The 25,269-nt window shown below is 46.0% G+C and overlaps 1 protein-coding gene across 14 annotated transcripts in view; it reads right to left on the bottom strand.

The window, feature by feature from the left end:
• The window catches only part of LOC139263036 (PH and SEC7 domain-containing protein 2-like), a 420,621-nt gene that overhangs the window by 200,456 nt on the left and 194,896 nt on the right, over positions 1-25,269 (bottom strand). For all 14 annotated transcript variants that reach the window (XM_070878509.1, XM_070878513.1, XM_070878508.1 and 11 more), the window contains one exon: positions 21,024-21,521. In XM_070878509.1, coding sequence (XP_070734610.1) covers positions 21,024-21,521 — 498 coding nt within the window. The remainder of the gene's footprint in view (positions 1-21,023; positions 21,522-25,269) is intronic.

Below are 25,269 nucleotides of genomic sequence, written 5' to 3'. Positions count from 1 at the left end.
ATCTTCTTCCGAGTAGCGTTGGTCCATCACCTGCAACAATCCACAGTGGTAACTTGTGCACCGCGCCATCATGAAGTACCTTTACATCCGCACTACCAACGACTGGGATAAGTTCATTGGTGTAGGTGCGCAGCTTTGCCTGAACCGGGACCAACTTGGGTCGTTCAGCCTGATTGTCCCATAGCTTCTCAAAGGCTTCTTGATTCATTACTGACTGGCTTGCCCCCGTGTCCACTTCCATGAAGACTGGAACTCCGTTTATCTCCATCCCCAACGGGGAACATTCTGTGGTGCAGGTAAATATACCATACACCTCATCGTGGGGCTAAGCCGCCTCTCTGACTATCGCTTCATAATCCGCGCTGGATTCATGGCCATCTGCAGACTCTTCATCAACACAGTGAGTCCTATTTCTTTTACACATTCACTGGAGGTGGCCCTTTGTGCTGCAGCCTTTACACACATAGTCTTTAAAACGGCACTGGTGAGCCCTGTAATTCCCTCTGCAATGCCAGCATGGTGCTGCTCAATTAGCCCCCCTCAGCGGACTCTGAGTTAAGGGACTCGGGGGCCTGTTCTCGCTCCCATGAGGAGATTCATGGACTGCAGTCCAACCTCTAAAAGGCGCCAATCTATGTACAGTACTTGCCGGATTTGAGTCCTGAGGATGAGTCATCTGCCTAGAGTCGCAGGTTGAGGTCATGAATGCCTGGCTCATGGTGATGGCCTTCTGCAGTGTGACTGTGGTATCCGCAGATAGTAGCCTGTGAAGAAGGCCTTCATGGCCGATTCCGATGACAAAGATATCCTGCAGTGCTTCGGTGAGATGTTCGCCAAAATCTCATGGTGCCGCCAGCCTCCTGAGGTCTGCAGCATATTTCGCGATTTCCTGGCCTTCGGGCCATCGGTAGGTATAAAACCAGTTTCTGGGCTTGAGTTGTTCTTGGATCAGTGTTACAAGCTCCTCGTACGTCTTGGTCGTTGTCTTCGCTGGTGCCAGCAAGTCCCTGACGAGGCCATAGATGGTGGGCTCACAACTGGTTAGCAGGATAGCTCTGCGCCAGTGTGGCCAGATTATTGCCTGCCAGGTTGTTTGCTTTGAAGAAATGGTCGAGCCTCTCCGCAAAGGCGTCCCAATTATCACCATCGGCGAACTGCTGCAACGTATCAAGGTTAGCCATTTTCGTGTGAAAGTCCGTAATCTCGTCGCCAATTATTATGTCTTTGGATGCTCTGATAATGACTCCACGAGGTAATTTATTGCACTTGAACTGCAGTGACCTTAGTCCATTTAATATAACTCCAGAGTGAGGATCAGACATGGTGGCCTGCCATTTATACTAGGCCTGGCACACCTGTACAGGTAACCTACAAGTCTCCCACTGCAGTGCCCTCTGGTGGCACACCTTAGTGACCATACAGCTGGTGTACAAGTTTCCCATAGTAGTGTCCTCTGGTGGCACATATGTAATAGTACAAGCAGTAAACGTGTCTGGATACATGACAAAGGCCTCTGCTATTTTCTCTTTTACTTCGCTCAACAGCCTGGGATGCATTTCATCCAGGCCTGGGGACTTATCTACTTTCAAAGCTGCTAAATCCCTTAATACTTTCTCTCTCACGATATTTATTTCATCCAGAATATCACACTCCTCCTCGATAGCAGTATCTGCATTGCCCCTTTTCTTTTTGAAAACAGATGCAAAGTATTCGTTAAGAACCTTACCAACATCTTCCGCCTCCACACAAAGATTACCCTCATGGTCTCAAATAGGCCCTACCCTTTCTTTAGTCACCCTCTTACTCTTAATATATTATAGAACATTTTAGGGTTTTCCTTAATTTTATTGGCCAAGAATTTCCGTACTCTCTCTTAGCATTCCTAATATACTTTTTAATTTTGCCTCTTAACTTTCTATATTCCTCTAAAGATTCTATAGTATTTAGCTGTTGGTATATGGCATAAGCGTCTCTTTTTTTCTTAATCCTCTCCTGTGAATCCCTAGACATCCAGGAAGCTCTAGAATTATTTTTTCCAGCCTTTTTCTTTAAGGGAACATGTTTGGCCTGAGCCTTCTGGATCTCCTCCTTGAATGCCTCCCACTGTTCCAACACTGATTTACCCACAAGTAGCTGTTTCTAGTCCACGATGGCCAAATCACTCGTTAACTAGCAAAATTAGCTTTTCCCCAATCCGGAACTTTTATTCCAGGCCTATCCTTGTCCTTATCCATAACCAACTTGAATCTGACTGAATTATGGTCACTGGCACTCAAGTGCTCCCCCACTAATACCCCTTCAACCTGCCCAGCTTCATTCCCCAAAACTAAATCCAAGACCGCCCCCTCTCGTGTTGAGCTTGCTACATGCTGACTAAAATGTTCTCTTGAATGCATTTCAAGAATTCTGCACCCTCTATCCCTTCACACTAAATTTGTCCCAATCAATATTAGTTCGTTAAAATCCCCTACTATTACTACCCTATGGTTTTTGGACTTCACAGCAATTTGCCTACATGTTTGCTCCTCTATCTCCCTCCCACTGTTTGGGGGTCTATAATACACACCCAGCAGTGTGATCACCCCTTTTTTATTTTTCAATTCAACCAAAATGGCCTCATTTGATGATCCCTCTAACGTATCATCCCTCCTCACCGCTGTAATAGTTTCTTTAATCAGTACCACAACCCGCTCCCCCACCCCCCGCCACCAACCCCTGTCCTTTATACTCCCCTCTCTATCTTGTCTAAAAATCCTGTAGCCAGGAATATTGATCTACCAAACTTGCCCCTCTTTCAGCCATGTTTCTGTAATGGTTATAATGTCATACTCCCAAGTGTCTACCTGTGCTCTTAGCTCATCCGCCTTATTCGCTATACTCCTTGCATTAAAGTATATACCATTCAGCACAGGAAGACCTCCTTGTTTACTACTTACTAAGCCTTGTTTCCTCTGTCTTACAGATTTGTTTTCTAGATTCTTGCTATCCAATTTATGTTTTACTTCCTTCCCTTTTAAATTTGTTCTCAGGTTCCCATCCCCCTGCCAACTAGTGAAAGTTTTGTGATTTAAAAAAAAATTTTTTTGTTTCTTGCATCTTTTTTTGTGCTATCCCCCCTCCCAGGGCCTGTCTTTTTAGCGGTAATCAGCCTCGGACTAAAATTGCCGAGGACCGCGGTTTCTACCGCGAATCCTCGCACAACACTGCTTTTGACCGTCGGACGTATTTTTTTGCCAATTGTAGGTCTTTAAAAAATAGCGATATTTTCAACCATATTTTTGGGGAAAAATGCCAAAAAAAATACCATTTATCACCAAAAGACCAATTTCTAGTCTGAAGTGCTTTAGGACCGTTAAATTTAATCTGAAAGTAAATATTATGGATAGATCGGAAATAAGAGAGAAAAAAGGATTAAAACAGTGGGATAGATTTTTTGATCAGGTGTTAGTCATACAGTGTGTTAATAGCGTCTGTTAATATGCTGACCCTGTCTAATTTTGCAGGGTCTTCTTAAATCTGGTTTTGGAAGCTTGCCCAGAAGGCTGCTTACAAGTGGTGATTGGTACATTTAAGGGATGCGGCCACTTAAAGGTAAACTGTCTCATATGGAGATGAAATATTTGCAGTCTTTTTCAGCCTTTACAAAGATTGTCGGGCTCTTTTATTATCCTCATCCCATCTTCAAATACCTTCACAATCTCATTCCACATTCTGCAACTACAATTTGTGTCTCCTCCAATCTTGCATCCCATCCTGTACATCAATCATTTGATTCTGGTCTTTTGTGCATCTCCCTATCGCTTTGCAGCGGAAAGAGCATATGGCAAACCAGTCTCATCCACCCTTTTCCTCAACGACTGTCTGTCCTACCTGTGACAGGGACTGTGGTTCTCGTATTGGACTGTTTGGAACCTCATCCCCTCTTCTCCATTTCTCTATCTTTAAAAGCTTTCCTAAAACCCATCTTTTCAACCAAACTTTTGGTCACCTCTCCTAACACTTACATTACAGCACAGTGGCCACTCCATCATCCCTTATTTTAATTTTTCTTTCTCTTATAAAAAAGTGCCTTAGGGATACTTTCTATCTTAAAGGTACTATATAAATGCAACTTCTTGTTATAGACCTTGAACCTGTGTATCCAGTTCTACAGGGTCACTGCTTGTAAATGTGGATTGGAGGTTCTGGCAGGTAGGCACAGTCTGTCTCCAATGCAGCCTGATCTGCTTGACATCCCTCTATTGTTCCTTCTCTTCTTTCCAAGTAACATAAGTAAAGCAAGGGTGGGTGGGTGGGGGGGTATCCATTAGGAAAGCAACTGTCCCAATGTTATGGACATAGCAAATACACTATGGCACAAAAGTCTCCTGACCAGCTGCAGAAGAAAAAAATGACTGATCTATCACATCAATATATTATTTAAAGTTATAGATACGTAGGAAACACTCAATCACATTTGCAAGTATTTCACATGCAAAGTGCACATCACACTTGTACCTGATTGGCTTACAAACCAATAAAAAGAAAAGAACTTGCATTTATATAGTGCTTTTCACATCTTCAGTGCATAACAAAGTGTTTCAGCACAAATGAATTACTTCTGAGGTGTAGTAACTGTTATGGTTCAAGGAGGAATATTGTCCAAGACACCAGAACCCCCTCCTCTTTTTTGAAAAGTACTGTAGGAACAGTGTTCCATAAATTGCCTGAAGATTGCCTTCAAGGTTATAAAGGGAAATGACATAAAATAGAGCTTTATCTTGAAAGTTGACAACACAAAATGGAGTTCAGCTCTTAAACTGAATAGTGGCAAAGTCCTTTAGCTCAACACAAGTAAAGCTAACCAACACTCAGGCTTTTGACCATAGAATCGTTTAATATGTGGAGTCCCTTCGGCCATGGACAGAAAGATGACATTAATGACTGCTCTGCTCGTACCTCGTACGGCAAAGCGATACCCTTAGCCAGCTGGAGGTGGAGACCGCCTTCCAAGAATTCCCAGCGGAGACGCCGGGAGAGCAGGGGCTCCGGCCCGGCGGGGACACCGAGATAGGGGGGACTCCAGCCCAGCGGAGCTCCAGGGACACCAGCCGCGCCCAGACCACCGACACCTTCAGGCCGGCTCGCCTTCCACCTTCAGCGGGATATCGACTGGAGGTGCAGCCCAACCTCAGCAGCTGAGCCGGAGACTGACTTACATTTTAGACTTTCAACCAAAATACTTTTAAACATTTATTATTAACCTACATCTTTGACTTTTAACAACTTTTAGAAACTTTTAAAATTGGGTAAACTTTTATAATCTATTATTGATTTACATCTTAGATTTTTAACAACTCTTAGAAACTTTTGAAATAAATTGGGAACCTTTATCAACTTTTAATCTTTTAAAATAACTTTGGAAGTCACCTTCCTAATGCCTGCCCCCCCAACCTAGCCTCGGGCCATCTACCATCAATGGCGCTACCCGGCGCCGAGCTTGCAGCCAACACTTTGCCGTAGGCAATTAGGCTGATCGAGCTGTGCCTGGTCTCCAGTTGTCTTGGACCCCCTTGCCACTGGACCAAGACCTTGTTCAGCTAAGCCTGTGTGGTTGCCGGTGTGCAGTGGCCACCCCACGTTAAAAGAACTCACGCACAGGCATCTTCCACTCCGTCAGTACGAAGTTCGGGATCTAGAACGTCAGGACCCACATGGACAATCCCAACAGCAGCAGGCCGGAACGCCACACCGCCATAGTTGCCCGGGAACTCAGACGTTTTGACATTGACATCGCCGTCCTAAGCAACCCGGCGGGCAGGGGAAGGCCAGTTGAAGGAACAAGGTGGAGGTTACACCTTCTTCTGGAAAGGGAAACCAGAGGCAGAATGCCGCCTTCATGGAGTCGGCTTTGCCGTCAAGAATGAGCTGGTCGACCGCCTCAAAGATTCCCCCTGTGGGGTCAACGAATACCTCATGACTCTCCGTATCACCCTATCTCGGAACCAATGTGCCACAGTCATCAGTGCGTTTTCCCCCACACTCGATTCAATGGATGAGGCTAAAGAAGGTTTTTATTCCAACCTCGAGACATCCTTGGCCCGTGTCCCAAGGGGTGACAAATTGATCCTCCTGGGTGATTTTAATGCCAGGGTTGGCAAAGACACAGCCCTCTGGGGAGGCGTGATTGGCAGAGAGGGGGTAGGGAAAGCCAACTCCAGCAGTACCCTACTCCTGACAAAATGTCTAGAACATGAACTCCTCATTACCAACACCCTGTTCCGCCAGAGGGACAAATACAAGGCATCGTGGTAACACCCTCGCTCCAAACACTGGCACCTGCTTGCCTATGTCATCATCCGAGCCAGGGATCGCAAGGATGTGCACATCACCCGCGCTATGACAGGAGCTGACGACTGTTGGACAGACCACCGCCTAATCCAATCCATCATCAACATTAACATTGCCCCAAAGCAGAGGTGACAGCAGAAGCAGTTCCGCAATAAAAAGTTAATGCCGGGGCACTTAGAGACCCAGCTAAGAGAGCCCTATACAGCCAGCGCCTCACAGCCAATTTGGCGTGCCATGATGACCCTGAGATGCTGAATCCCCATAGCGCTTGGTCTGCCCTCCAGGCCTCTATAACCAATGCCTGTGAAGAGACACTTGGTCACTCAACCAGAAAACATCAGGACTGGTTTGATGAAAATGATCAGGAGATCAAAGAACTAATAGATCGCAAACGCAAAGCATTTCTGAGCCTCAAGCAACAGTCCAACTCGGAAGCTGCAGAACAACATTACAGACAGCTCAAGGCTCAGGTCCAACAAAAAACTCGGGACCTAAAGAACAGGTGGTGGATGGAGAAAGCACAGGAGATACAGCAACTGGCCGACAGCCATGATATGCGAGGATTCTTCACTGCAGTCAAGGCCACCTACGGTCCAAACTCCCAAGGCCCCACCCCACTCCTGGCCAAGAACAGGGAAATATTCATCAAGGACACTGAGTCTGTCAGGGCCCGATGGAAGGAGCACTTTGAAGATCTCCTCAATCAAGACTCTGCCTTTGACTCGAGCGTTCTCGATTCCATCCCGCAGCATGCCACCCGCCACCAACTCAGTGAAACTCCAACGTTGCACGAGGTTGGCAAAGCCATAAAACAGCTTAAGAATAACACGGCTACGGGTGCAGATGGAATCCCTGCTGAGGCACTAAAATATGGCGGAGAGGCGCTGTTGGCGCTGATACATGATCTTATCTCTCTCATCTGGAGGGAGGAGAGCATGCCGGGAGATCTCAGAGATGCAGTGATTGTGACCATTTTTAAAAAGGGGGACAAGTCCGACTGCGGCAACTACAAGGGAATCTCCCTGCTTTCAGCCACTGGGAAAGTTGTCGCTCGAGTTCTCCTCAATCGTCTTCTCCCTGTGACCGAGGAGCTCCTCCCGGAATCACAATGCGGATTTTGTCCCCTACGGGGCACAACAGACATGATCTTTGCAGCCCGCCAGTTGCAGGAAAAATGCAGGGAGCAGCGCCAACCCTTATACATGGCCTTTTTCGATCTTACAAAGGCCTTTGACACTCAACCGTGAGGGTCTATGGAGCGTCCTCCTCCATTTCGGATGCCCCAAAAGTTTGTCAACATCCTTCGCCTGCTTCACGATGACATGCTGGCCGATATCCTTACCAATGGATCCATTACAGACCCAATCCACGTATGGACCGGGGTCAAACAGGGCTGCGTTATCGCTCCAACCCTCTTCTTAATCTTCCTCGCCGCCATGCTCCACCTCACAATCAACAAGCTCCCCGCTGGAGTGGAATTAAACTACAGAACCAGTGGGAAGCTGTTTAACCTGCGCTGCCTCCAGGCCAGGTCCAAGATCACCCCAACCTCTGTCATTGAGCTGCAGTATACGGACGATGCCTGCGTCTGTGCACATTCAGAGGCTGACTCCAGAATATAGTCAATGTATTCACTGAGGCATATGAAAGCATGGGCCTTACGCTTAACATCCGTAAGACAAAGGTCCTTCACCAGCCTGTCATCGCCGCACAGCACTGCCCTCCAATCATCAAGATCCACGGCATGGCCCTGGACAACATGGACCATTTCCCATATCTCGGGAGCCTCTTATCAACAAAGGCAGACATTGATGCAGCGATTCAGCATCGCCTCCAGTGCACCAGTGCAGCCTTCGGCCGCCTGAGGAAAAGAGTGTTTGAAGATCAGGCCCTCAAATCTACCACCAAACTCATGGTCTACAGGGCTGTAGTAATACCCGCCTTCTTGTATGGGTCTGAGGCATGGACAATGTACAGAAGGTACCTCAAGTCGTTGGTGATATTGTTTCTGCAAGAACCTGCAAATCTCCTGGGAGGACAGGCGCACCAACATCAGTGTCCTCAACCAGGCTAACATCCCCAGTATTGAAGCACTGACCACACTCGATCAGCTTCGCTGGGCATGCCACATAGTACGCATGCCAGATATGAGACTCCCTAAGCAAATGCTTTATGTAGAGCTCCTTCATGGTAAACGAGCCAAAGGAGGACAACGGAAATGTTATAAGGACACCCTCAACGCCTCCCTGGTAAAGTGCAACATCACCACTGACACCTGGGAGACCCTGGCCGCAGACCGCCCGAGGTGGAGAAAGTCCATCCGGGAGGGCGTTGAGCTCTTTGAGGCTCGACGCAAGGAGCAGGAAGAGGCCAAGCGCAGGAGGCGGAAGGAGCGCACGGCAAACCAGCCCAACCGACCCCTTCCCCCGACAAATGTCTGTCCCACCTGTAACAGGGTCTGTGGCTCTCGTATCTGACTATTCAGCCATCAAAGAACTCACTTTGAGAGTGGAAGCAAGTCCTCCTCAATTCCGAGGGACTGCCTATGATGATGATGATGATGCGTCTAATATAAAGATCACAAACTAATTAAAGCTATAAAAACTCTAGTTTAATTGCACTAGGAAGATGTGTGTTTATACCATGTGTTTCTTACTACAAGTCTGAAATCCGGCAACCTCGGGACCGAATTCAGGCCGCTTTTCAGGTTTTGCCGGATTTCGGACCTCGCTGTTGGCGCTCCTCGCCGATCCACCGCTCCTCGTCACCCGCCGATTCCCACCGCTCCTCCGCTCCTCGCCGGCCGCTAATTCCCGCCAATTCTCGCAGCCCGTGGCCCCCCGGCGCTGCGTTTTTTACCGGTTTCCTCATCCCTTGCCGCCTAATGTCGCCATCTTGGCCGCCTCATAAATGTCCGGTTTTCGGACAATTCCATTTATTTGAATTCCGGATTCGGGACGTTGTACCTGTAGTATGAAACCCAATTATCCCTAGCTTAGGTCTCGGGTGGAAAACCTACTAGAACCTAAAGATAGTCATTTACCCATTTGTGAGAAAAAACTCTTGAGAATTGCCAGATCAGTAGGGGAGTCATAAAAATCATAGCTACAAAAGGGTAGAAATTGGACAGTGCCAACAGGAACTGGAACAATCACTGCACCAGTAAGTAGCAAGGCAGCCAGCCAGCGAAGTGGTCATTCATTTTAGGCTGCTGCAATGCCAGCAGTGGTGCCAGGGTAGATCTGGGTGTTGAGGATGATGGCAAGCGTGGGCTAGCAACTGTCTTCGGGACTGCTGTGGAGCCAGGAGGGACACTTTTGCTCTTCCTGGCTCCACATTCAGGTAGGAATTTTTAATAAAACTCACCTTTTTGGTGGCAGCCTTCAGTGGCCCCTTTAGGGACCACTGGTTAAGCCACATGTAGACATGCCTTCATTAACATATACAAAGCGTGTAATGACTGGGATGCCTAATAAATGGGCTTCACAAATTTAGCAATGGGCCCAGCACCTTTGCATAAAGGCCATCCTTTTGCTAAATTGGTGTGCTTTACGCCAGTTTTATGCCTGAAAAATAGGCGCAACACAACAATAACAACAACTTGTATTTATATAGTGCCTATAACATAGTAAAACATCCCAAGGCACTTCACCGGAGTATTATGACAAAAACTTGACACCAAGCCAGATAAGGAGAAATTAGGGCAGATGAGCAAAAGCTTGGTCAAAGACGTAGATTTTAAGAAGTGTCTTAAAGGAGGAAAAAAACGTAGAGAGGTGGAGACGTTAAGGCAGGGAATTCTAGAGCTTAGGGCCTAGGCAACAGAAGGCATGGCCACCAATGGTTGAGCGATTATAATCAGGGATAAACAAGAGGCCAAAATTAGCAGAGCGCAGCTATCTCGGGGGTTGTGGGCTGGAGGAGATTACAGAGATATGGAGGGGTGAGGCCATGGAGGGATTAGAAAACAAGGATGAGAATTCTGAAATCTAGGCTTTGCTTAACCAGGAGCCAATGTACGTCAGCAAGCACAGGGATGATGGGTGAACGGGACTTGGTGCGAATTATGACACGGGCAGCCGAGTGTTGGAGTATGCAGGTACAGCAAGTAATCAGGAAGGCAAATGGAATGTTAGCCTTTATTGCAAGGGGGATGGAGTATAAAAGCAGTGAAGTCCCGCGACAACTATACAGGGTATTAGTGAGGCCACACCTAGAGTACTGCGTACAGTTTTGGTCTCCTTATTTAAGGAAGGATATACTTGCATTGGAAGCAGTTCAGAGAAGGTTCACTAGGTTGATTCCTGAGATGAGGGGGTTAACTTATGAAGAAAGATGAGCAAATTGGGCCTATACTCACTGGAGTTTAGAGAATGAGAGGTGATCTTATTGAAACATATAAGATACTGAAGAGTTGGGTGAGAGTTTTTCCAAGGGCAGACACATAAAGAAGTAGGGTTCGGTGGGCGGCGGGGAAAGGGGATGTAGGTGGAGAGCGATATGAGGAAGTGGTCAGAGATGGCCTTATCTGTGATTGACACGATGGGAGTAGCGAGACCACAAGAGATGGAAAGGTTGAGAAGGTGGCCGTAAATATGGGATAGGGAGTTTACATGGAGGGAGAGATTAAGGGAGGATAGTAGGCTAGTGAACACAGAGGAGAGAGAGCATGATGAATTGAGATGGAGGTTGAAACCACTGAGGATGAGAAGTTGCTTGGTGCAGAGGCTGAGGGAGGGAAGCAGTGAAGATATCTCGGTAATAATATTTTTATGGTACTTCGGTGGGCGTTAAAGAACGATAATTTTAAATGGCAGGTGAGAGAGATGGAATAAGGTAAGATGCTCAAAGGAGGAGAAAGTACCGGAGGAGTGATTTGCTGATGAGAGCCACACCGCCACCATGCGGGCTGGGCGGGGCAAGTGGTGGAAGGTATAGCCAGGCAGGGAGACTTCATTTAAGGGCAAGGTGTCATCGCTCCTCAGTCAAGTTTCCATCAGGGCCATGATGTTGATGCAATCATCCACGATAAGCTCATGGATGGCAAGGGCCTTGTTTGCAAGTGAATGTACACCAATTTCTACCCCATAGTCCATCTTACTGAGAAAAAAGCGATGGCTGAAGACAACCACAGCTTTTACAGGACTCCACATTTATCTGGTTTGACTGGCAGAGGGGAAGGGACCTTCTGGCACCAGTATCATCCTGACATGGTTAAATAAGTGTAGGGGGATCTCCTTTTAAAATTAAGATATAAAAATAGAGAGTCAGCACCCCTTGGCATAATCAGAGCTGGACAATTGGTAGTCAGTAATAGTAAACAATCTGTAGTAATTCTAGGGAGCAAGCTATTTCTCTCTTTGTCTTTGTGGAAGTAGCAGTCACATTAGTTCAGTAGGTTCTCATTGTTCTGTAAAAACCTTTACCTCACAGGCACAGAAAGGTTATCATTGTTCTATAACATAGAAACATAGAAAATAGGTGCAGGAGTAGGCCATTCGGCCCTTCTAGCCTGCACCGCCATTCAATGAGTTCATGGCTGAACATGCAAATTCAGTACCCCATTCCTGCTTTCTCGCCATACCCCTTGATCCCCCTAGTAGTAAGGACTTCATCTAACTCCCTTTTGAATATATTTAGTGAATTGGCCTCAACTACTTTCTGTGGTAGAGAATTCCACAGGTTCACCACTCTCTGGGTGAAGAAGTTTCTCCTCATCTCGGTCCTAAATGGCTTACCCCTTATCCTTAAACTGTGACCCCTGGTTCTGGACTTCCCCAACATTGGGAACATTCTTCCTGCATCCAACCTGTCTAAACCCGTCAGAATTTTAAACGTTTCTATGAGGTCCCCTCTCATTCTTCTGAACTCCAGTGAATACAAGCCCAGTTGATCCAGTCTTTCTTGATAGGTCAGTCCCGCCATCCCGGGAATCAGTCTGGTGAATCTTCGCTGCACTCCCTCAATAGCAAGAATGTCCTTCCTCAAGTTAGGAGACCAAAACTGTACACAATACTCCAGGTGTGGCCTCACCAAGGCCCTGTACAACTGTAGCAACACCTCCCTGCCCCTGTACTCAAATCCCCTCGCTATGAAGGCCAACATGCCATTTGCTTTCTTAACCGCCTGCTGTACCTGCATGCCAACCTTCAATGACTGATGTACCATGACACCCAGGTCTCGTTGCACCTCTCCTTTTCCTAATCTGTCACCATTCAGATAATAGTCTGTCTCTGTTTTTACCACCAAAGTGGATAACCTCACATTTATCCACATTATACTTCATCTGCCATGCATTTGCCCACTCACCTAACCTATCCAAGTCACTCTGCAGCCTCATAGCATCCTCCTCGCAGCTCACATTGCCACCCAACTTAGTGTCATCCGCAAATTTGGAGATACTACATTTAATCCCCTCGTCTAAATCATTAATGTACAGTGTAAACAGCTGAGGCCCCAGCACAGAACCTTATGGTACCCCACTAGTCACTGCCTGCCATTCTGAAAAGTACCCATTTACTCCTATTCTTTGCTTCCTGTCTGACAACCAGTTCTCAATCCATGTCAGCACACTACCCCCAATCCCATGTGCTTTAACTTTGCACATCAATCTCTTGTGTGGGACCTTGTCAAAAGCCTTCTGAAAGTCCAAATATACCACATCAACTGGTTCTCCCTTGTCCACTCTACTGGAAACATCCTGAAAAAATTCCAGAAGATTTGTCAAGCATGATTTCCCTTTCACAAATCCATGCTGACTTGGACCTATCATGTCACCTCTTTCCAAATGCGCTGCTATGACATCCTTAATAATTGATTCCATCATTTTACCCACTACTGAGGTCAGGCTGACCGGTCTATAATTCCCTGTTTTCTCTCTCCCTCCTTTTTTAAAAAGTGGGGTTACATTGACTACCCTCCACTCCATAGGAACTGATCCAGAGTCAATGGAATGTTGGAAAATGACTGTCAATGCATCCGCTATTTGCAAGGCCACCTCCTTAAGTACTCTGGGATGCAGTCCATCAGGCCCTGGGGATTTATCGGCCTTCAATCCCATCAATTTCGCCAACATAATTTCCCGACTAATAAGGATTTCCCTCAGTTCCTCCTCCTTACTAGACCCTCTGACCCCTTTTATATCCGAACCTTTACCTCACAGTCGAGTTGCTTGTGAGCCTGTATCAGTCAGTTGGATTTGTGTCTACTGATCCAGCAGGGACAACTCCATGACAGGAAAGATGTGATTGCACTCGAGAGGGTGCAAAGGAGATTTATGAGGATGTTGCCTGGACTGTAGAATTTTAGCTATGAGGAAAGATTGGATAGGCTGGGGTTGTTTTCTTTGGAACAGAGGAGGCTGAGGGGATTCCTAATTGAGGTGTATAAAATTATGAGGGGCTTAGATATAGTGGATAGGAAGGATCCTTAGGAGAGGGGTCAATAACCAGGGGGCATAGACTTAAAGTAATTGGGTGGAGATTTAGAGGAGATTTGTGGGAAAATGTTTTCACCCAGAGGGTGGTGGGGGTCTGGAACTCACTGCCTGAAAGGATGGTAAAGTCAGAAACCTTCATAGTATTTAAAAAGTATTTGGACATGCCCCTGAAGTGCTACGGACCAAGAGCTGGAACGTGGAATTAGGCTGGATAGCTCTTGTCAGCCAGCATGGACACGATGGGCCGAATGGCCTCCTTCTGTGCTGTAAATTTCTATGGGGCCGAAATTGGTGGACTTCCAATCCGCTGCCGCCGAGTTTTCTGGGCGGTCTCCCCTCCGAGCGAGTTTGGTGGCGGTCTCCCGCGGGCGGGGAGAGAAGACTGTTGGGGACCACCCACTGACATTTGCCGGCGTGCAACGCACGTAAGCGTCCTCCCGCCCGCCGAGCTGCCAGTTTGGTCCGGGTGGGAGTCCGCTGCAGCAGGGGAAAAGACCGCCGCGTGGAGGCAGGTCTAACCTCAACGGTAAGTAAGAAGACCTGCAAAAAAAGGTTTTGAGTGCTTTTTAAAATTTTTTTTAATTTTTAATTTAATCAGTTCCCCCCTCCCTGGGCCCGACTCAATCCCTGGTGGCACTTTTCCGAGGATTTCATTTGCCGCCGAGAATGGGAGCTACCGCTCGCTGCCGCCCAGATTCAGCATGTAAGTCCCATTTTTGCCGCCGGGCAGTCTTTCCAAGATTTTTCCATGAAACTTCCGCCCAAAGTACCGTCAGGATCTCAGCGGTCCTTTGGGCGGTACTTGGATGGAATTTAGTTTCCACCAATTTCGGGCCCACAGTAAACTACCTCTACTTGTCAAACCCTACAGATAATTGATAGCTTTATTTAATTATTAGAAGTACATATTTTCCATTGTTCAAGTTTGTACTTCAAAGGGATGGGAGATGTATCTCACCCAAGCAGGTTGTAGCTCTTCAGTTCTTCCTCTTCCACTGTACTATAGCCGGTGTAGAGGTGGACATGTGAACATTCAGTGAGGAGAGACTAAGCCTCATGTATAGATTTGCTTTAAGGATGCTATCAGTATCATTAAGATAATTAGTGAGGTCTTTTGTTAGTCACTAGCTGATGAATTCTTACAATATAACAATGCATTTGGTCTGTTTGGATGTGGCACTTAACCTAAACTCAGCAAGGAACAGCAAATCAAGTATCCAGATAGTCAAAAGTCCTCGAAGACAGATACTGCAGCAACAGTCCTGCAGGCAGCCTGCTGCTTTACTGCCAAATCATGTACTCATTTTATCCATCGTGCAAGGATTAAAGCTTGAGTGCACTCTGTGAGATTTTAAATCCAAAACCTTTTGCTCCCGAGTCTAGCACGCAACGAACCCTGGGATAACAGGGTATAGCAAGATACATCTCTAAAATCCTGTTTACCTCATTGTCTCTCAAATCCACAGTATTTCCTTGACCTTAAAGTGGTCTACGACACCTCTAACTGGACCACCAGTACCTCTCTGTGGCACAGCCAACTAAATCTGCACATACAGTACCTGCCAACAGTCTGCTGACTACTGGTAAAAAGCGTCATGAACTTGATTAATAGATTTGAATATCAGACACTGCTGAGTTGCTAACTCATAATTACAGTGATTGAAAACGCCGCTGTATTATTAGATTAACTAATTGCTTACAGCTTGAATTTGATTTTGAAATTTAAATGTGCAATACTATAAAGAAAATTAAATTTAAAAGTCAGCTATAAATCTCCTATTCAAGAAAGAAATACTTTGGCCCTGAATTAGCGGCCCCTACAGGCACGTACGAGGTAGGCACGCGCCCATAGGGGCCGTGCATGTTTCAGGTTTAAGTATGCAAAGCGCATGCTCCTAAACCCGGATCTTGTGATCTGTCAGGAATCTTCTTGACAGATCGCACGCATCGGGAAGTAAAGGGCCTCTGCAGGCGGAGAGTTGGGCTAGTTGCCCAACTTCTGCCCAGCGAATGCCCTTGAAATTCTTAGAACTGATAAAAGCAGGTGTAAGGCCTGTTTTTATCAGCGCAAGACATCTAAAGGACAGAAAAATACATATTTTTCAATAATTTAAACTTTTAAAATCCTGTAAATAAGGTAAATTTATTTTTAGACCCTTTAAAATATGTAAATTTATTTTTCAAAAAATGTCATTTTTGTTTTAAATAATTAATTAAATCCCATTTTTATTAATTTTAAACATGGGATGTTTTTTAAAGCATTATTTTAAGTGGTTGTATGTTTTGGGGGGTATACCCATTCATACTTATGGTGATTCCACACATACGGCACCTACTTTGATTGTTTGGGCTGGCCCACGTGATCCCAGGGACGTGTGCGAAGCGCTTCTGTCCCTGGAATATGTGGGCCTCTACTTTACCAGGTCATAGTTATATTATAATTATTATAAAGGTTCAATCCAAATAGCTTCAATTCAAACAATGTTTCAGTTACCAGTTTTAAAGAAAAAACTCTTACAATTAAATAAATATACCCAATCACAGTTCTTCAGATACTTCACATTAACGTTGTATAAAGGCAACTCCTAGATGAGTACCCTTGACATTTGTCCTCTTCCTCCTTGGAAAAGCTTGCACGTCTGCAAGACAGTCACTGACCACAGATGATTCAAAGTGAAATAACTGGAAAATGATGGCATTAGTCCTCAGCTTTGGGGAAGCCCTGCACTTTAACTTGCCCCTTTCAAGGTTCTGTGGCCACAGAATGTCCAGCATGATATCTTAAGGGATCATGGCCTAGAAATTCCCTACCTTATTGTCACTCGTTTGCGCTGCTATCCTGGTGGAAAATGGCGGCCGCCACTCTAACGTCCTTCTCTGGCGTGGGACTCAACTGTCACCATTTTGGAGCGGGCCTTAGCGCTGGCAAATGGGAGAGCGTGATGTCAGTTGGCGTGCAAAGCCGAATTAACGTCACACTCTGCAAACTTCGACCGAAGCGTTGAGTTTGGCGCTGGGTCCTAGCTCGCTCCGACAGGCGAACTTTCAGCAGATTGACAGAGACACTGTCAGCACTTCTTAAAGGGACACACACATCTGGTAAGTTTGCATTTAAGCTTTTGGACTGGATTTTTTATTTTATCGAAGTGCCCACTCTAATCCCAGTTTATGCGAGAGTAAGTGAGCATGCAGCTAGGTTTTGCTGGTAGCTTATTTTGTGTGCCCACTTTCCAAATGCTCACGTGATAATGTAAGTCAGCAAGCACAGGGGTGATGAGTGAATGTGACTTGATGCTAGTTAGGATACAGGCAGCAGAGTTTTGGATAAGCTCAAGTTTATAGAGGGTGGAAGGTGGGAAGCCAACCAGTAGTGTGTTGGAATAGTCAAATCTAGAGGTAACAAAGGCATGGATAAGGGTTTCAGCAGCAGATGAGCTGAGGCAGGGGTGGAGTCGGGTGTTGCTATGGAGGTGGACGTAGGCAGCCTTAATGATGGTGCAGATATATGGTTGGAAGCTCATCTCAGGGTCAAATATAACACTTAGGTTGCGAACAGTCTGGCTCAGCCCTAGAGAGTTGCCAGTGAGAAGGATGGAGTCGATGGCTAGGGAATAGAATTTGCAGCGGGGGCCAAAGGCTTCAGTCTTCTCAATATATAGCTGGAGGACATTTCTGCTCATGCAGTACGAGGTTAGAGACAGTGAAGAAAGAAGAATGTGAAAGAGAAGAAAGGCAAAGAAAAGGTTAACCTTCTAAAATTTTCCATTTTTATTTACAAAAATAAACTTTTTTTTCCAAGTTAAACTAAAATGACATCAATAAAGCTACTCCTGATCTCAGAGTAGTGTCTAGGACACACGACAGCTGGATGAGTTAACTTGACCACTTTTCAGCAGAAAAAGCTCACCCTCGTGAGAAAACTCTTCCACGCCCCAACAGGGGAAGATGAAATCGTTGTCCTAATAATTAGCTAAATTCTTTTCATCAGTGTCTCAGCCATCATTAACCGCTATATTAGACCCATATTTGGATACATAGAGTAAGAAATGGAAATACCTTTACTGCCAAAATTGCAATTTTCCATTTGGTGTTAAGTTGGAGATAAATTGTGAGCAATCCAAATGCAGCTATGTCACGCCGTTTCCTTGATGACTCAAAAGGCAATGGATGAGTTGGTAAGCTCTTAGCGAAATTAAATATATGTTCTATAAATAATTTTATTCATCCAGGAAAGATAAGCAAATTAAATGTTTCAATTTAGTTTTCTGTAGTTTATTCATTTTATAGGATGAGAAAATACGAACCTCAAAATTCCCATGGCCCAATTTGCCGATGCTAGTGCGGTGGAGTGGAATTCCCGCCCCCCACCCCCCACCTTCTCTTGGTCCCAGGCCAGAAGCCCCATCCCAAATCCCGGGGGATGGGGTTATTTGCAAGCCGGTGCTTACAGGGGTGCATCAGTGGTACCCAGCACAGCCCAGCCTAGACTGAGGCCCACGTGTGCTGAAGAAAAATGTTTTTTTACATTTTTCAGCCTGCAGTGGTGCCATTCTGCCACTAGAGACTGCAATCAATGAATCATCTTACCTAACAAAGGGTTAGGATCTTCACAAAGCCTCAAAGGAACTCCCACGAGATCTCAGCTGGGTTATGTTCTGCTGAGACCATTTAAGGGCGTAAAGGGAGGATGTTTATGGCGAAGTCCGGAAACCACCCTCCACGTCCCAACAAGCCTCTTTCACGTAAGGGTTTCTGGCTAATATTCTGACATGGCGCAGGCAGAAGTCAGACTTATGCTCAGGAATTTCAATACAGGTGCAGCGTCTGAATCCGTAACCATCGAGACAGAGGCCATTCCGGATTCCGCGTTTTTCCGGACTTTGGAACATCTTTCTGATGTCACGAATCCAGAAACACCTGAGCCCAGGTTCGGGTATTTCCGGATTTCGGAACGTCAGAAAGAGAGGTGTTGGCGGGGTGCTCGGTGAGGAGTTGTTCGGGTCGCCGGCCCTGTCGACGAGGGCGTCGGGCGGGGCCCAGCCACCAAGGAGTTGTTCGGGTGGGCCCCGCCGCCGAGGAAGTGTTCGGGCAGGGCCATGCCAAGGAGGAGCTTGTCGGGCGGGGTCCCACCAAAATGTAGCTGGTCGGGTGGGGCCCGCCACGGTCGAGTTATTCGGATGGCCCCGTCGCGGACAAGGTGTTCGGGCGGGCCAGCGAGGAGGTCCCAAGGTTGGGCAGCGATGGAGAGACGAGGGGCGGTGAGGCGAGGCCCGAGGTCGGGCAATGGTCGGACTGCGAGGTCGGCAGGGTAGGCGGGTCCAGATTCCGGAACATTTTACGGATTCCGGATGACCTTGCCACCAATCGGTCCGGTGTCCGGATTCCGAAACATTCCGGATTTCGGAACTCCGGATTTTGGACGCTGCACCTGTACCTATATCTGTATATAAAAAATGTGGGTCTCTCACAATGTTTGCTTTTTTCACCTCGTGGGTAACATGTACTTGCAAGCAATAGCTTTGATCAGAGAAGAAGAGCAGAAGCAAACACCTGAAATTATTAATCAACTGGTTCTATATGAAAACTCTCAAAGCAATAGATACCATTCTTAATTTCCTCTGTATATTTCTTAGCTTATGTAAAAGAAATTCAACAAAAGAAACACTGCGGAGGTTAAATGCTGATGGAAAGTTAAACTCACCTATGGATCTCCCACCAACGTTCCACACCAATCAGACTATGATTCTAACCTGCTCTTCTAAACAAGTTGAGAGGGTCACGCACAGGAAGCCAGCGGGTCCTTTGTTAAATATGCAAATTGGCCTGGATGACAATCGGTGGAGGGGAAGAGTCTTTGCTGAGGTCAGGAATATGCTGCCAATGGGAGAGCTGGGGGTTGGACATCCAGAATGGAGGGGAGGCGCTAACAAGGTGGCACATCTATAATGACAAATGAGGATATAGCCAACAGGCGCAATTACAGGGCCTACTGACCAAGACCATGGAAACAGCTGCTCGGCCTTATAGTTTCTTCAAAGTTCAGCCCAAACATTAACTATTTTTGTGTGGGAAATTCTGCTCCAGCAGGACTGGGGGAAGAGGGAGAAAGCCTCTAAAGGAAATTCATGGTATGGGAGCCTGGCAAAAACCATTAAAAGACTGGCAGCGGCATTGTTGACATGGTTAGTGCACAATGCCAGTTAGAGCAGTGACATCCAGAACGAAGTTTTACTAAAAATACTTTAGTTCAGTTTACTGTAAAGGCAACCAGATTGAAATACTGCCACCCAGTGGCTTGGTAATGTAACTGCATGCCTCCACAATGCTGTCTCTCAGGGACAAAATGCCGTATTAGTAAGGCATTCACGCAGCCAATGTTATTTTCCAGCTGTTTTAATGTGATAAATGCTGATGGTACATGGCCGATGGGGTGGACTTCCCCCCTGGGGTCTACTTGCCTTTCTTTCGTTACATTTCTGGGCCACAGGGAACTTCTCTGGTTTGCCAGATTTTCCACACTTTCCCCTCCCCCCCCCAACGCTCCTGCAATTCTGTTGTTTCATATCTCACACTAATTCCTGCTCCACTATTAACCCAACTCTCATCAATCTTCACCGGTTCCCTATCCTCTAAAACATTGATTTCAAAATCCTCATCAACAAGGTTCTCTATGGCCTCACCCTTTCCTACTTCTGCAGCGTTCTTCAGCTTTATATCCCTGCGCAATCCTCTGTTCTTCTGACCCTGGACTCCTTTGTCTTGTCCTCCCTCCACTGCACCTCCAGCCACAGAGCTTTCAACATCGTCAGCCCCACGCTCAGTAATGCTGTTAAACGCCTCTGCTTCACTAGATCAGTCCCCTCCTTCAAAACCCTCCCCAAAATCTTCCTCTCAGATGATGCCTTCTCCCAGTTGTTTGATTTATGTGAAGCATTTTTGGATGCACTATTATGTTAAATGCACTATAAAGGAGATTTTCTGTTGCAACTCTTCAGTGGACATATCAAGAAATTATGAACACCCAGCCCATGATTTTCCATTCATTAAAATTACTAGATGGAAAATCATAGGCTGGGAACACGCAATTTTCTGATAATTACTTCTGGCATGTGCTGGAACCAACAAAGCGGAGCATGTCCATCAGAGAAGTGTGAATCTTTGTAAACATACAAATGTTTAAAAAACAAAATGTTTAACATAGCAATACACACCAAAATTAGTTTACACTAACACTGCTTTTACTTAGCCTATTTACCTGATGGAGTTAACGATCTTGCTGATGTCATCTTCGGGTTCATCTCTCTCGCTGTGTAAACCGTTTGGCACTGACTTTAAAGAGGATCTGCTCAGCACATTCTCAGACCTGCTACTGGTGAGTGAGTGTCTCAGTGGACTTTCAACACTTCCCTCATTTATCTTAGAATGATGTTCCTGGTCATCGCTAACTCCTGCTTCCAGGATTTCTCGTTGTTCAACAACCTGAACCAGTTTCTGCTGTAGCAGTTCAGGTGCATCCTTAATTCGTTGCTGAATCAGTGGCGTGAGTGGGGCCTCAAAACTGATGCAACTGTCTGTCTCGTCAGTCAGTGACAATACATCCAAAGAATCCAGGCTACTGTATGATGTGCCTTTCATAAGATCAGATTCCACAATTCTTTCAAATGTAGAACTGAAACCATCCCGACTGTCCTTCACTTGGACTTGTTCTTTTTCTACAATTGCATCATCAGGCAACATCTCTCCAGCTAGTAACCTGTCAACAAATCATCACAACAAACAACATTTAGTGACATTTTAAAATGTTTTTTATTACTTAACACAGTAATTAATATATTTACTTTTTTACTGAACAAATAGAAATAATTCACTGAAAATATGAAACATTTTATAAATGTTATTATCCAGCTTTAATAGTTTTAAAGCATCGCGTTTAATTTAACAACTGTATATTTGAATTAGCATTGCTAATAATGTAATTTTAAAATGTGGATAGGCACATTGCTAATAATGTGGATGAGCACATTGCTAATAATGTCATTTTAAAATGTGGATGGGCACATTCACATCCACCATTTTCCAGATAATGCAGAGTTAATGCAGAGTCCAGATAAATGTTATAGGCTCAGTGCTGTTCCCACTCCAATTTAGAGACCGGGGACAGGCTTGGTTAACAGAACAGTAGACCAACCAACTGTTAGACTATTTTAAAAAGCAACCTCTGCAGAGATCCAGTATTTTATCTCTCATTTAAATAATCAGGGGCACACCCAGCATTTTAGAAGCCTCTCACAACCTTGCATAACATTTCCAACTTCAATCGATCCAACATTTACTGCCTTTATTCCAAGGATGGGTTTGGTTCACATTGCCTCCAATAAGACAGAACTTGGATCAGAGACTCTTCTTCAACTTGCAGCATAGCTGTAGTTAGCATGTCTCAGGCAGAGCAAAGTTTGAGTCTGACCTCGAGACAGGGTCTTGGCCTGAGCAGAGGCTAAAGCTCGAATTTCATTTGGAAAGACACAAATTAATCAAGGACAGTCAGCATGGATTTGTTAAGGGAAGGTCGTGTCTGACTAACTTAATTGAATTTTTTGAGGAGGTATCAAGGAGGGTCGATGCGGGCAGTGCATTTGATGTAGTGTATATGGATTTTAGCAAGACTTTTGATAAGGTTCCACATAGCAGACTGGTCACGAAAGTAAAAGCCCATGGGATCCAGGTCAAAATGGTAAGTTGGATCCAAAATTGGCTCAGAGGCAGGAAGCAAAGGATAATGGTTGATGGGTGTTTTTGTGACTGGAAGGTTGTTTCCAATGGGGTTCCGCAGGGCTCAGTACTAGGTCCCTTACTTTTTGGTATATATATCAATGATTTAGACTTGAATGTAGCGGGTATGATTAAGAAGTTGGCAGATGATACTAAAATCAGCTGTATGGTTGATAATGAAGAAGAAGGCTGTAGACTGCAGGAAGATATCAATGTACTGGTCAGGTGGGCAGAACAGTGGCAAATGGAATTCAATCCTGAGAAGTGTGAGGTAATGCATTTGGAGAGGGCTAACAAGGCAAGGGAATACACATAGGGGCCGAAATTCACCGTCCTCGAAGGGACGGCTACCACCAGGTAAGGGCGGAAATCGATCGGCCGCCACGGTCGGGTGATTTTCCCTCCCCAAGCCATATTCAGCTCGGGGCGGGGTTGAGTGATGTTCACTTCCGCCAGAAACAACGGGGTGAAGCCGAAGTAAAGGAGGGTTTCCCGCATAAAGGTAAGCAGCGGTCACACCACTGGAAAATGGCCATCACAAGGATTTTCAGCTGCAAAAAGGTAGGACTTCTTCAGGCAGTGCCCCCACAAGGTATTCGAGTCGGTGCTCGAACGCGACACTGCTGGAGTGTTGCCGCAATCGGAGCCCTTTGGTAGGGAGATAGTTTTATTAATTTTACTGTTTTTGTTTCAGATTCCAACATCTGCAGTATTTAGCTTTTCGTATAGTTCAATTAATTATTTGTGTTTTTATTTCATAATCCATCATTCGCATTATTTAGCTTTTCATATAGTTGTATTAATTGTTTTGGCTCCATTAAACCTGCTGAGTGCTGCTCAGAGGTTTGCACATACTTTTGTACAACTTTCAGGTCTGACACTTTAGTGGAGGCCTGTGAGCTGCAGAGACCTGCTTGTCAGGGTTCACCCTGAGGCTGGGAAGAGTGTTGGGAGGGCAACACATGGTACACTTGCTCAGAAGCAGGGCGGCATGAGGGAAAAGGCGTCGCCGTCAGCACCATGCAGACAGGCAGTGGGCAAGGGAGGCAGCAGCCATGATTCATTCATTCTGCACCAGACCAATGTGCCCGCCATCTTGACCAGCCCAAATCAGGATTACGGTTAACTGCTTGGGGACAAGGGATATCCTTTGTCCACTTGGCTGCTCACTGCACTACGGAACCCCAGGACAGTGTCAGAGCATGCATACAATGACACTCATTGTGCCACCAGGTGCATCATCGAGCCTATTTTCCTCAGCAGAGGGGTCAACAATCAGGAGGCATAGATTTAAAGTAATTGGTCGGAGGTTTAGAGGAGATATGAGAGGGAAATTTCTTCACCCAGAGGGAGGTGGGGGTCTGGAACTCACTGCCTGAAAGGGTGGTAGAGGCAGAAACCCTCACCACATTAAAAAAGTAATTGGATGTGCACTTGAAGTGCCGTAACCTAAAGTGCTATGGACCAAGTGCTGGAAAGAGGGATTAGGCTGGTTAGCTCTTTGTCTGCTGGCGCGGACACAATGGGTTGAAATGGCCTCATTCCGTGCTGTAAATTTCTATAATTCTATGAACTGAGGGTGCAGCAAAAGTAGCGGTATGCCTAAGGCCTGGGGTTGGTGCAATGAGTGCAAAATTGGGTCTTAGAGAATAAGAGCAGGGCAGGGTCAGCTACCTGATCATCTGAGGTGGAGCTAATGCCAGCGTCAGCAGCATGGAACCAATCAACATGTCAGTTTCAGGACAGAGAGTTCAATTTTCCCCTATCATTTGTGAAGTTTTTTTGGTGCGCACCGTTTTTTCTGGCGTATTTATTTTTTTCAGTTTCCCCCTGCGATCTGCGCCAGTGTAACTGAGTTAGCTATGATTTTTCTAGGTGAGTTTTTTTTATGTAATATCCCTCATGTCTGCGCTTGTTTTCATAATTTGTCGCAGTTTGGCCAAAACATTTTCCTCCTAAATCGGCATATCTGGCCACTCCCGAAAAACCTTTTGATGAGTTAGCAGAAAGCAGCGCACATTGACAAATCGGCGCTGAAAGACGCCATTGTTTTTAATCGAAGATTTTGAAGGAAAATCAATAATAAACATCAACTTTTTTTACCTGTCAACGTAGTAAATGGAAGTTTTTTTGATTTCAGAAGTTTTCATTTTTTTTCTTACTTACAGGCCACCACAGAACGTCTTCAAGCAGGGCTGGAGGGTCGTAGCTTTAGCCAACAGAATCGGCCCCGCGCCCGGACACAAGGGCTCGGGGCTCGACTGGAAAACAAGCCCTGGGGAAGAGAGGGAGGTGCTTACTGATCGGAAGCCTTCTGCACAGAGTCCAGGGAGCGAGGTGCCGATCGGAAGGCTTCTGAAGACTGCAATGAGTTTGTGGGAGGAGGAGGGGGGGGGGGGGGTGGGGGGAGAGAGTAGGGGAGAAGTCACAAGACTGTAATGAGTTTGGGGGGGGGGGCGGGGAGGGGGAGGAGAAGTCACAAGACTTGGATGTGGTCCATCCATACAGACCTTGGTAAGAGAGAAAAAAGAACCTGTCCTGTCTGCCTTCCTGCCATTTTGAGCTTCTTGCAAAGATAAAATTTAACTATGGGGGCAATACTGACAATGCCATACCTTCTGCGAGCCTTCTGCATGATGATGCTACATAGGAGACAATTGATTCGACGTCATTGCATGAGGAACATCAGAGCCCGTAGGGTGCTGGGCAGGAGGCCTTACCCATATCGGGTA

This window comes from Pristiophorus japonicus, chromosome 4, assembly GCF_044704955.1.
Source record: "Pristiophorus japonicus isolate sPriJap1 chromosome 4, sPriJap1.hap1, whole genome shotgun sequence".
Taxonomy (NCBI): Eukaryota; Metazoa; Chordata; class Chondrichthyes; family Pristiophoridae; genus Pristiophorus; species Pristiophorus japonicus.
The sequence above is the reverse complement of the archived record's forward strand: the minus strand, read 5'-3'. Positions and strand labels throughout refer to the sequence as shown.